Here is a 13,377-nt window from a genome sequence, read left to right as displayed (position 1 = left end):
ACATGGGCTCTGACACTGTTATTAAGACTTTAATCACAAATTGAACCTGGCACTGCAAACTCAAAACAAGAATGAACTGTGAGGTTTGCCAGATTTATTGGAAGCCTTCATACAAAAGAAATTATGGCTGTATAAAGTTACAAAGGATTACCGTTGACATCAACCTTTCAGCATTTTAGGTCTATTAACCGAACAGTTTTCTGTAACTTCAAGGTAATGTATCTAAAATGGCTGATTTTTACGAGCAGATAAGACGATATTTAAAAATGTACAGACCAATAGATCTCTGCAGATTACTTCTCAGTTGTAGTTTACAACTAGATCAAAAAAAACAACTTCAAAAAAAGAAAAAAAAACTTGATAAATGTGAGGGCACTTATTACACAGCCAACTAAATTTCAAATTTTTTTTTTCCTTCAATGAGATTCTCATGAAATGCAAACAATTTATGTACACCGACCCTCTGGAGCATGTCTCAGACTATCGACGTGAAGGCATTAGGAGCTGCTTCGCTGTTACTGAATCTGGGAAGAGGTTGTGGTAGGTTGGTAAAGGAACATAAGCAGCCGTTATCATTTTACCTGAAAAAAAATAAAATCATTCATTCATTCATTGCTGTCAAGTTTCTGTTCATTGTCAGCAGCTACTTAACATACCTGCAAACCAGCGTCCATGAAGCGCATTTACTGTTGCCATCGCTGCAGGTATTGAGGGACACTTCACATACACATTACCCTGTAAAATACAAAAATGACTAACTTACTCTTCACACTGATATGAACCTAGTTATGTATGATAAGCTAATAGACTTGAATATTGTTAAATGATAAACTACCTGAGGAGAGTTCCTATCGACGTAGATGTGAACGACTCCTCCGTGCTTGTTGCATTCATCAATCACATCATCTTGGATTTCAGAGGACCAGTTGGGATCATTTTCTCTGAGGGGGAAAAAAAATGAACATGGAGCAACAAGGTGCTGAACATCACTAAACAGAAAACCAGATCATTTTAAACAATGCAAAGACCTCAGCTGAGCTGGAAAAGATGGTCACTGTCATTTGCTCTCTGTCTTGTTCAAGTATTTCACCCCTTGCTACTGAAAATGTTTTATAAAGTGACTTCTTACAGTTGTGTTCAAAATAATAGTGTGTTTATAAACATCAGTAAAGCTCAAAATTCTTAGTTATTTCCATGCTTTGGGAGCACTGCACATTATATTCTAAATCAAATGACAAAAACGTATCAACCTTTTAAACACATTACAGAAAATGAAGAATGAACATTGGGATGTTCAATGAAATGGTGTCTGTATTTTTCTTTGCAAACTCAAGTATTTACTATATAAACCGATATCTTTAGGATTTATCATTCCTGTGAATCACTAAACTAATATTTAATTGTATAACCAATATTTCTGAACACATCTGTGTTCCAGCTTCTGGCTCCTGTGAGCAGATATTCCAGCCCCGAATGATCTGACAACGTTCCACATTTCCTCTGCCTTTCTTGATTTTGCCTCAGAAACAACATTGTATTTTATTAAATGCCAACTGATCCATGATGCTGGAACCACCTACTGTCTTCAGAGTGCACTGTGGCTTCAGCTCAGTGTTTGGGGGCTTTGGACCCACAAGTAACTTCATCAGTCCACAAAATGTTTCTCCATTTCTCTTTAGGCCAGTTGTGTTCTTTGGCAAATCGTTTCCTTCCATTTTTTTTAAAGTGGGACTTTGCGGGTGTTTCTTACCGATGGATTAGCTTCACACAGGGATCTTCTAATTGTCAAAGTACTCACTGTTAACTTCACTGCATATAATGAATGTTGATTCTGTTGGTTTTCTATGACTACTCCAACAAGGACAGTATTTGCCATGTGATGTGATTTCTACCAAGAACATTGATTGATCGAGTTGGACTATTTTTATCTCTACATACAAATAAAACAGAAGGGAGCAACAGAGGTTAACTATTTTTAAAGGAAACTTGACAAAACATGTGAAACAGTTAAAAACTCTTCTTACGCTTGTGGGTTAAACAGGTTGGACAGCTGAAGGCAGTGTGTGGCCAGCGGCTGTGACGGGAGGTTCAAGGCTTGGCTTGGTGCAGGACTAGGAACTGTGAAAAGAATACAGATCTGTCACTGATGACATTTGGGGGGTGTGGGGGGGTTGGGTTTCCTATCATCTTGACTCTCACCTGCTGGAGAAGGTATTCCCCCAAAAGGTATGGATCCAGTCATCTGAAGAGCCTGCTGAGCAGCAGGAGGGATTTTCAGGCCAGTTCCTGTGGAGGATGGGGAAATTTTGACATTGATATGTGAATTATTTCACGGCAATGAATGTAATTGTAATTATTTATAAAAAATAAGACAAAAACCGGTAGACTGCATTTGAAACCAACCTTCTGCCAGTCGAGCCATGAGCTGAAGACGGCCTGTTGTGCCCAGGTCAATACCAGTTCTCTCCAGTTCATCGTTGTCTAGGAAAGAGCTGGCCGTGGAAGAATCTGAACGCTCTGTGACATGTCCCACCTTCATGGGACGTCCTGCCAGCTCAAACCCATTCAGCTGCTCCAACGCCTTCTTTGCACACTCTGCATCTGCAAACTTCAGAGAATAAAGAGATTAAAGACGGGACTTAGCAGAGAGCATCAGTTCTAACAGAAAAGCTTCAGTTACCGATATGAAGCCGTATCCTTTGGATCTCCCAGTCTCGCTGTCCATCATAAGTTGGATTCCTTCAATCTATGAAAACAAAAAACAATCAGCAATAATGAATATCAAAGCAAATTACATGAACAAACTAGATTAAACTTGAATCATGTTTCTAACCTTTCCAAAGGGTTCAAAAATCCCTCGCAGCATTTCTTCAGTGATGTTAAAATGCAGTGAACCCACATACAGTCTCATTGGACCAGCACTGCCCTTCTGTAGGTTATTGGCTGCGGCAGCAGCTCTATTTTTCTCTGCCTGGAAATAAATGTACAAGATTTAATTAAGCCGAGAGGAAATTATACAATTACAAATATAGTTTCTCAAAAACAATTAGCCATACTAGTTAAATGAACTTGTTCAACACTTCTTAAATGTCTAGCAAAGCTTTTACAAACATTTCATATCACACTAACTTATCTAATGTAGCTCAATGTTTGGTGACATTGTTGCACTCGCCTGAGAAGCCTGGACGATGATAGGCACACCTAAAAGCCTCTGGCCAGTTAATCCAATTGCCAGCGGTACAGATGATGACTCCACAAACTCTATGTATGCAATACCCTTTGACCTCCGAGAGTTTCTATCTGAGATGATTCTCACATCTCTGACCTGCAGATAAGAGAGAGAAAAAAAAGACTCAAGATAATTTCCAAATAGAAACTGGCTAGTCACTATACACCTAATAGAGCCGACCTTTCCAACAGCAGAGAAGAAATCTTCCAGGTCACGAGCTCTGATTCTTGCAGCAAGCTGCATGCAGAAAACTGTGCGGGCATCCCTCTCCTCTGGTGTTAAGTTGTCAATCGGTTGCCTTTAGAATAGGAAGAAAATGGTTCAATTTAATTATCCTTAAACATTTCTAGTTTTGTGTAACAGCCACAGCATGCTCATAAAATATCTGTTTTTAAACAGATATTTTATGGGAAGTGTTTCTGAATTTCATACCAGAGCATGAAACAAACTAAACTGATAGTTCATCTTACCTAACAGGACTCTTTTCTTTTTTGAACGGACTCCGACTTCTGGAACGTTTCCGGCTAAAATAAAAAGGACCAAAATATTACTGCTTTTGTTCCGTATGTCACTTATGGAACCTGCCTCTCCAACCATTATAATCAAATATGAAATGTATAGTTACCAGAAAGCTACAAGATGACTGAAGCAACAACAGTACAAAATGTGCAGGTTCTGACTGAGTGAATATGCAACATTAAGAGTTGAGAAGCTACATACATGGGGCTCTTGCGTGCCTTGTACCGCCCAGCCCGGTCCTTGCTTCTGGACCCGCTGCGATGGCGCTCCTTGCTTCGGCTGCGTTTTTTATCTCTGCTCCTGCTCCTTTTCTTACTCTTCTTCCCGTCTTTGCTCCTGCTACGGCTTTTCTTCTTCTTTGAACCTGGACTACGACTCCTGCTCCGACTCCTTTTCTTCCTATGGCACATTACAACCACGGAGGAAAATTACCACAAGCGACATTGTGGTAGAATATGAAACTATATAAAGATTTGGATCAAAACTATTTTTATCTATTAGGGTGTGAACTCCCAACAGTTCTTATGAAACACATTATGACAATTATTCTGCAATTAACACAAACAGTTGACAATAACTGCATGTAAATGAGAAATCACCATAACTTACTTCTTGCTGTGTTCATCGTGTCCATTTGCATGATAGGACTTGTTCTCATCCTAAGCAAGGTTTATAGAAGAACATCATGAGGACGTAGATGAAACATTTCAAGTCGTCAAGGTAAAGGGGGTTGGGGGGTGAGACAAGAGAAAATGCAAAATATATTCAATTAATAATAATTCATACTTTCTAATGTCAACTCTGGACAGTTCTTCCACCACCCCAATACCTTCCTTTCCCCATCATTATTAGGCTGGTCAGTACTTAATGCTACAATAAAAAGTTAAGGGATGTCCAACATATTAGCAGAGTTCAGGAAGTTTTGATAACTATCAGGTCCTCTCCACCAATCCCCCACCCCCCTCTAACAGGTCGTACCAATGCCACTATTTGTGCCTAAACACGTGACCACGCATGGCCCATGGCCACTAAAAGAGATCCTGTGTGGTTGGTGTCAGTCCAGTGATCTTCACCCATTTTCGTTCTTGGACTGTAAGAGCTCGATGCCACCTCTGTCACACATCTTGCCCTGAAGCAAACAGGGATTCACACTTCTTAGTAATTCTGACGCCCAAAAAAATAAATAAAAATGATCAAAAAAAGCCACCTTTAACACTACAATTATCTGTAGATTGCATTAATATTTACAATTGTTTGGCTTAATAAAAATAACTACTGAAAATACAAGATTTTCTTACACAACAGTTATGCTAAATATGCTGTATTTTACAGTCATTTAACTAAAATGTCAATGTAATATGTTTTGTGTAGCATGCAATTAAATCAAGATGCTGAAAGAGGCAGTATTCATATTTACGAGAAAAATCTGACCAGCAAATCTGGCTTAATTAAAACACTGTTAGGGTAGTAAGTGCATTAAAAGGCTGTGTTGCTCAGAAACTTCCTAGTGCACTTAAATATCAAATACTTGAGGACGTGCATATAAGCAAAAATGTATACATGTTCTCCACAGAGTAAATTGTTTTAAAAAAGGTACAAATATACACAATTATATGCACAAATAGATAAGGATTACACATTAAAAAGCAGGGTCAACAAGCCAACTGTAAATCAGAATACTGCCTCCTTTGCTGGACAGGTAAAGATGGGCTCATCAACCACTGGCATTCACCTTGTTGCAACCGAATTGGGACTGGATGGTTCTCGTTTGAATCTCTTTTAGTCCTAAAGTGAACCACAGTACATCAGTATATGCGCAATAACTACCTTCCTTTTTTTTCACAGTTCACAGTGGAATCAAAGATGAATTCATGGGAGTAGAGGTGAGATATCATTAGGGAAGTCTATAAAGAGAGATAGATGTGGATTTATTTATATTTCTGTATTGCGTTTTTTTTAAATAACTCAATCACCAGACACAACATTCAAGTGAACTTCTTCATAACAAAATTAAATCTAAGATCTAAACAATACAAGGACAATAACAGTTTACAGGCCCCATTTCTTCAACTCTAAACTCACTTTTCTGAATGGAGCTTCCAGCATGGCCTCAACGTCAAAATCATCCGCCATTTCGGTCCTGCAAATCATAACAATAAAAGATAAATGAAATCACTCCTGTGATTAAAAAAAACAAAACAAAACAAAAAGAGTACGTTCTGCTGGGTAGGGGGGTACAAGGTTTAGACATGGTCGATGATTCTATCCGGTCGAAGACGCGTTTAGTTATACATTTACACATATTTTCAGATTATTATCCGGATAAGGGTCCAGTTTTCAATATACAAATATAAAGACTGTAGGCAAAAACGTGTTAAAATATCACCAAAGCCACACACGGACTTACGTCGCTATAAGCTAACGCTAACTAGCTACGTGCGAATACGACTTTACCGTTGCTTCAACTTCAACTAGCAAAGGTTTTTCTAACGGAAATATTAAAGTGGCCAATAAGACAAAACAAAACGAACACAGAAACCATTGAGTAGACTAAATAAAATACTCAATTACTTAGAAACGGTTACAGGGCCGCAAAATACTTCTAGGTTGATAACACAAGCGTTTAGTTCAGGGTGCCAAAATGGCCACTCTGACTCAGAGCGTTTCCGCGGCAGCGAGCTGAGTGGCAAACAATGACGTTACCGTCTGAAATGGAGGATATGCTGTGCCAAAGTCTGAATATCACGGTTAATATGCTGCTGACGGTACTGGCGTCGACGCTTCTCGCCTTCTTAAACACAGACCGCTACGGTGAATTTAGACCATTTGAAGTTATGTAACCTTTTCTTTTTCCGCTCCAGCTATTAGAATCTACTCGAGGTAGGTCGTGGCTTTACGGTCTTCTTCCGTCTCCTTCGCCGTCTTCTTCTTCTTCGATTGGTTCTCCAGTGGAAAAATAAAAAATGTTACTGCCACCTGATGGTCCTAAGTAGTATTTCAGTACTTCACAGTAATATTTGCACAATTCTCTAGTGGTATTCACACTGGAGAATTGTTCAAATATTATTGTAAAGTCGCTGTATTTTGGCCAACAAATTCGAGAGAAAAAGTTTCAGGAATACAGTTTAGGTAATTGATTTATTAAATAAGAAACAAACTACATACTGTTTTTTTGTGTAGTCAAATTTGATTTTTTTAAACTAATTTTTCTTATTTAATTGGCAGGCATGCCTTTGTTTTTTATTGTAAGTTATACAGTGCCTTGAGTATTTATAACCCACATTTCATATTGTGTCATTTTAATACACAAACCTCAGTATGGTGTTATGGATTTTATGTGATAGACCAGCGCAAAGTAATGCATTACTGTGAAGTGGAAGGGCCACAGCAAACAGGTAGAAGAAATGAAAATGAAACTTGGCGAAACATGGTGGTGGCAGCATCATGCCAGGGAGATGCTTTTCTTCCGCAGGGTGTAGTAAAGATGTTCAGAGTTGTTAGGAGGATAGATGGAGCTAAATACAGGGCAATACTGGAAGAAATCCTGTTCTAGGCTGCAAAAGACTTGCAACTGGGGCTCGGGTTCACTTCACAGCAGTATATCAACTATAAAATTAAAGCCAGAACTACAAGCAAAATAGGGGGTTAATTTAAAGCATCTTCTTGTGTGAGAATAGACCAGTTACTTTCCAGATCCAATTGGGAATCTATGGCGATACTTAAAAATTTATGTTCACTGATGCTCTCTTTCCAATCTGACCGAGCATGAGCTATTTTGCCAACAAGAATTGGTAAACATTTTAATCTCTTTTTGTGCAAAGCTAGTGGAAACATGGTACAAAAGACCTGCAGCTGTTATCGCAGCAAAAGATGGTTCTAAAACGTGTTGACTCAGGGAAGGCAAGTTTAAATTCAAGCTACATATTTCCAATTCTTATTTGAAGGAAATAAAACTAAGCATTAAAAAACCTCTGCACTGGTCCTGGACTCTTTACCACATGGTGTGGGATGACAACATGTGTACTGGTTTCCTTAGATGCCCATTATTTTTAACTTCTACTTTTAGTAATATTTAAATCTAATTAATTTTATATTTGTTTTTTTATTTGAACTTTTATTTATGGAAGAAGGACAGTATAACTTCAAGATTCTCACTATTTTATAATGTAGTAGAATTTTGAGTATCTTACGTCAAGATTTCAGACATTTAGTCTGGAATAATGGAAATTGAAAATGTTCAGTTTCACTGTAATACATCTTCATGCAGGCTGAGCTTTTGATATTGAACTCTGTTTAAACTCTTGCTCATTATGTTGCAACTATGTTTTATTTTTTATCACTCATTTTCATCGACGCCTAAAATGAAACAGAAATGTATTCAGACAGATAGTAAAATGTCCAATGAAAGAGGGAGTTAAACATTATACAATATCAGAAATAGAAGGAGTAAAACATTGAGCAGACTTTGCGAGTTAAATATTCAGCAGAGACAGATATGAAGGTAATTAGGTGTCTATCTAACATGTAAAACTGTGGTCTTGTAACACATAAAATCTCTTTTAAACACATAATTTAAAATGTTTAGGTTCCCTATATTCGTTTTTGTACTTAATTATAATTAATTGTCTGATATTACTTTTGACGGTTGCACTCAGTTATCTAATTCAAAGAAGAGACAGATCCAAAGGTCTGAAATCATATTATCTACATGACCTCTAAATCAAACTGGAATGACACTTCCACAGCTTTGTATTTTAACTGCAATCTCATAATAAAACATATGTCTTTAAGATTTAGGGTTTTAAAAGTGTTGTTTTTAAATTTTATACTACAGAATGTATAGTGCCTTGGATTTACTGAATGAGCCCGTAGCCCACCACATGTATTCTCATATATTTTTCTTTTTATGAATTAAAACATATTTTAATTTTTATGTATCTCTTAAAGACAACACATTGAAGTTTGTTGCTAACTATGAAGTATTCTAAAAAATTACCAAGACAACAGCCTCCTCTTTTAAAAAGAAAACAACTAGTTGTACCAATTGCTGCAAATCACTTTTGTCCTGTTTGAACGTGTCCTGGAAAGAAACTGACTACGTTGATGTTTAAAAAAGCAAGTCATAGTTTATAGACAGAAAACCTGGAAGTCTTAAAAATATAACCATAAATAAATCACAACTGGCCTTTTCATTGTTTTTCAAAGCAGATAGGTAATTTTAAATGACAATTTTTCTGATCCATGCATTTCTAAAACAGAAAAGCTCTACCATGTATGTCGCATTTGTAACAGCAAAATGCAACTGCGTCTTGTTGTAAACACAGAACAGAATTGTTTTCTTAACAATAAACACGTTTCTCACAGCAGTGGGTTTATTGGTGTGTGGCTACTTTCCACTAACCAAAATAAGCTCTCTGTTCAAAATGCTGTTGGGCCCAAGAGAATGAAGCAATTGTTTCTACATAGACTTTTGTCCTAAAGCAAGAATCGTGGCTTCAAGGGAAGGAGCAAGCTAAGGTCTGGAGCTGAGGACCCTGTTTATGCTATAGCTTTAGCTGAGTCAGCAGCCAGACCAGGCAGAGGGAGATTTGTGAGCATAACAGTTTTCAGGTAAGGCATTTTGTCATAGTTTTTACTTTCTATGTGCCCTGTGTCGATACAAAGTGCCTTATTAAATTAGATAAATAAACACTTGCATGTTTAAACACAATTAGCACCAACAGTAGCTTGTTTTTTCCTCAGTGTCTGAACGAAATGAACCACCAAATCTTTAGCATTAGCTTGAAAATACATTTTAGTGTTTACTCTATTGTTCAGAGACAGCAAACTGTGGGCAGACTCACAGAGTTTGAGTGGTGTGGCACACTAAAATAAAGTCTGATAACAATGTTACTGTAGTGTAGTTAAACCCTCATGTGTAAAACACAGACTGATTATGTGCAAACAAATTAGACTTTCAGCTGCTTCCCTTTACTGTTGCTTTGTTTTACACAACCACAGTGTGACTCTAAAATCAATCATTCTGGTGACACAGTTGTTGGGAGATATAGGAGTGCTGCCATATATCTATGCAGAGCAGAGTAACAGAACAGAAATAACGTCTAGCTGAATGTTAACTGATTTTATTTGTTTATGTTTTGTCAGAGGTAGTCACAAGTAGACAGGATTTACAAGCAGACTGGGGACCTTTTAAATTCCTGGATAGGGTGCTGGTTTGTTAGGTCTTCAAGCTGCTGCTCTCAGATAACTTTCGTCCTGGCATCCTTCTCTTCACTGGTCAAATAATTAATTAATTACTATTGCTATTACCTTTTTCGTCTTGTTCACCCATTGTGGTATAAATTAACACCTGAGCATAGTGTTTCTTGTGCAATGTAATCACTGACTATTGGGATGTACACGCATTAACTCAACTGAAAGGGAAAAGTGTTGAAAAATGATTAAATATTTCCCTTCGAAATATTAATAATATTGCTGATAATAATAATTCTTTGTCTGCAAGCTCTGGCTGAACCCTCTGTTTTTGCAGAGCCTGAATTATGAACACAATTACTAAAATGTATGTAAAAAAATTTTTTTTACAGTGCAATGGATATAAACATGTATTTAGTAGTTAGTAAAATAAAAACCAACACTGCTTCATCAGTTCAAAAGGACAAGTTAGGCACATTTGTTTTCCATGTTGTCCATTAACTGGATGACAACTCTTTGGTGCTGCACATCTGAAGAATCCTCTGCTGTCATTTTGTAGTTGAGTTTAAGCGGTGCATCGTAATCTGGGGGAACTTCAAAAAACAGCACATCATCAAAACAGAGGTCGTCCGAAGGAGATGCAAGGTAAGGTAGCTTTAACACATAACCTGTCAGGATGCCTCCCAGTGCTGACAGTCCTATTGTGGAGAATACAGCTGCAACCTGGAAGAGAGCTTGCGCCCTGGCAGTCCTTCCCAAACCCAGTTTTAAACCTGGAATCAGCATTTGGAGCTCTTGCAGCTTTGGGTCCCCTTCTACTGGAGCTCTGTGAGTAAAGATCTCATACAAACTGGGGCCGTAAATGTCCTCATCAGCCATCAGAATGGCACATATCCCTGCTGCGCATGAAATAAGTCCTGTTAGTCCATGCAGGTTGTGTATCCCGCACTGATCCTGGATCCGGCAGCGTTGTGCTAAGAATGGGCTCAGATACTTATAGCCCAGCATGCAGGCAGTGCAACCCATCATACCCAGCACATACGCAGCAGCAGGTGATATCATCATGTCAACAGATGCCCCAACTGTTACTCCTCCTGCCAGGGTCACGTTCTGAATATCCGCCATGGTGAGCTTTCCCTTTTTGTTCAGCATTGCAGACAGAGCAAATGCAGTGAGGGTGGAGGCACTGAGGCCGATGAAGGTGTGAAGAATGGCCCGGTGCTGGTCATCTCCTTTAAGGGTCAGTGCTGAGTTGAATGAAGGCCAGAACACCCAGAGGAACAGGGTGCCCATCACAGACAGGATGTCAGAGTGGTAACTGCTGTTCTCCTTAACATGGCCCTCATTTAAACCAGACCTGTACAGCACAAATGTGACACCCAGTCCAAAATAGCAGGCAAAGAGATGAATGAGAATAGACCCTCCTGCATCATTGATCCTCAGATACGTGAGAACGACCCACTCTGTGACAGCAAACACTGGCACCTCCAGCAGGACCATGACCAGCAGCTGCAGTGGACTGGTCTTCCCCAGCACCGCTCCGAAAGAAATGAGGACCACCGCACAGGCAAATTCTGCATTTATGAGATTGATAACCCCAAGGTGGATCTTCCCATTGTCGTAGAACTGGAAATAGCCCTGCACCAGAATGGCCCACTGGATTGCAAAGGTAGCAGTCAGAAAGTTAAAAACCATCCCACCAAAGCCATAGAGTCGGAAAAATGCCAGCAAGCATCCAAAGCCAAGGAATATCATGACCTGTATATCTGTGAAGAAGGGGTAGTCCTTGTACACGGCGTTGTGCATGGGATTGGTCTGATTGGTCTGAAAACGGGCATCAGCCTGGTCATCATAGGTCACAAAGGCAAAGTAAATGGCAACAAAAATCACCTGGAATACAAACAGGAAGACTGGTAACTTCACTCGAAGGTTGGTTGACCGCTTCTTCATCCTGACAGCTCTCCGGAGCTAATGATGGTAGCCTCTTTTTGCAGCTTGGACTATCTCTCTTTACATAAGATAGGTCAAAGGCATTGATCAACCCGGCTCTCACTTAGACAATAACAGCACAGTTTTTTCTGCCTGAAGAATGGAGCACTGCGGACTTTGTCTGTAGTAATAAACAATTGTCAGCAGTTTTTCTGCAGTACTTTTATCCCTGAATTCCTTTTTCTAACTGTGAGAGATGTTCATGGAAGCTTATCACCAAAAAAGGGGGGTTAGTTTGCAGTTTGCATGCTCCTGCTTTAGATGTTTGTTCCTAAAAAGAAACTTGCTTCCTGGAAACACTTTTGTTACAAGAAAGAGTGACCCAGTGTGTAGCAGTGCCAGGAAGTTCAGGTTAAATATAAACAAATTTTCCTGTTTCATAAGTTCAGATGTGCCCTTGAACCTTTCAAATTTACTTTGTGTTATAACCTCAAATTGCAACAAACGTTATTGAGACTTTTTGTGACAGACCAACAGAAAGTAGTGCATAATTGTTTGGTGTAAAGAAATGATTCATGGGTTTAAAGTAATTTTACTAATAAAACCTGAAAAGTGTGCTGTACATTACATTTATTTAATACTTTGAAGAACCACATTTCGCTTAGATTACAGCTTCACGTCCATTGGGGTATATCTCTACCTGCTTTTCACATTTGAAAGTGAAAGACCTTTCTAATTCTTGAATGGCTCATATGCTTTGATCTAAACCACTGCAGTGTAGCTCTGGCTGTACGTTCACATTATCCTGCTGGAAGATGAACCTCCACCTCAGTCTCAAGGCTCTTGCAGCCTCCAACTGGTTTTCCTCCTGAACTGGCCTGTGTCTAGCCTCATCTATATTTCTATCAACTCTGACAATCTTTACTGTCCCTGCTGAAGAAAAGCATCCTCAAGCATAATACTGCCATGGCCATGATCCACCATGAGGATGGTGTGTTCAGAGGGATATATAGTGTTAGTTTTCTGCACACACTGCCTTTTGCATGTAGGTCAAAAAGTAACATTTTGGTTTTATCTGACCAGAGCACCTTTATTTCCCTGTTTGCAGAGTTCCCCACAAGCCTTGTGGCAAACCGCAAACAAGAGTTATCATGGCTTACAAAAGTTTTTCTTTTTGCCTCTTGCACCCCAATAGCTATCCTGTAAACAGTCTCCCACATGAACTGTGGATCTCTGCAGCTCCTTCACAGTTACCATGGGCCTCTTGGCTGCTTCTCTGATTAATGCACTCTTTGCTTGACCTGTCGGGTGGATAGCCATGTCTCAGTAGGTTTGTGGTGGTTCCATACTCTATTTTCAGATAATGGATTGAACAATGATCGGTGGGATGTTCATAGGGTGGGATATTGTTTTATAACCTAACCCTGCTTTTAATGTTTCCACAACTTCATCCCTAACCTGCCTGCTGTTTATCTTTTTTTCAAGTTTATCCCCTAATGTTCTCTAAC

The 13,377-nt window shown here is 39.0% G+C and overlaps 1 protein-coding gene across 9 annotated transcripts; it reads right to left on the bottom strand.

The window, feature by feature from the left end:
- Positions 1–13: 13 nt before the first annotated feature.
- On the bottom strand, positions 14–12,047 carry rbm39b (RNA binding motif protein 39b). Of its 9 annotated transcripts, XM_047368741.1 has the most exons (15): positions 6,452–6,651; positions 5,831–5,888; positions 4,358–4,407; positions 3,950–4,147; positions 3,700–3,753; positions 3,410–3,527; positions 3,173–3,325; positions 2,834–2,971; positions 2,681–2,746; positions 2,404–2,608; positions 2,200–2,286; positions 2,025–2,118; positions 836–941; positions 657–735; positions 14–581 (listed from the first exon to the last, which is right to left on the bottom strand). In XM_047368741.1, exons 2-15 carry the CDS (start codon positions 5,879–5,881, stop codon positions 481–483), a joined length of 1,500 nt encoding a protein of 499 aa, XP_047224697.1. In that variant the 5' UTR covers positions 5,882–5,888; positions 6,452–6,651; the 3' UTR covers positions 14–480. The 9 variants fall into 9 exon arrangements, 1 of the variants encoding a protein (XP_047224697.1); XR_007039009.1 differs by lacking the exons at positions 14–581; positions 657–735; positions 836–941; ... (7 more) ...; positions 3,700–3,753; positions 3,950–4,147 and adding exons at positions 4,727–4,877; positions 5,576–5,652 and having other exon boundaries at positions 4,357–4,407; positions 6,452–12,047; XR_007038862.1 differs by lacking the exons at positions 14–581; positions 657–735; positions 836–941; ... (7 more) ...; positions 3,700–3,753; positions 3,950–4,147 and adding an exon at positions 5,576–5,652 and having other exon boundaries at positions 4,357–4,877; positions 6,452–12,047.
- Positions 12,048–13,377: the final 1,330 nt, after the last annotated feature.

This window comes from Girardinichthys multiradiatus, chromosome 1, assembly GCF_021462225.1.
Source record: "Girardinichthys multiradiatus isolate DD_20200921_A chromosome 1, DD_fGirMul_XY1, whole genome shotgun sequence".
Lineage (NCBI taxonomy): Eukaryota > Metazoa > Chordata > Actinopteri > Cyprinodontiformes > Goodeidae > Girardinichthys > Girardinichthys multiradiatus.
The sequence above is the reverse complement of the archived record's forward strand: the minus strand, read 5'-3'. Positions and strand labels throughout refer to the sequence as shown.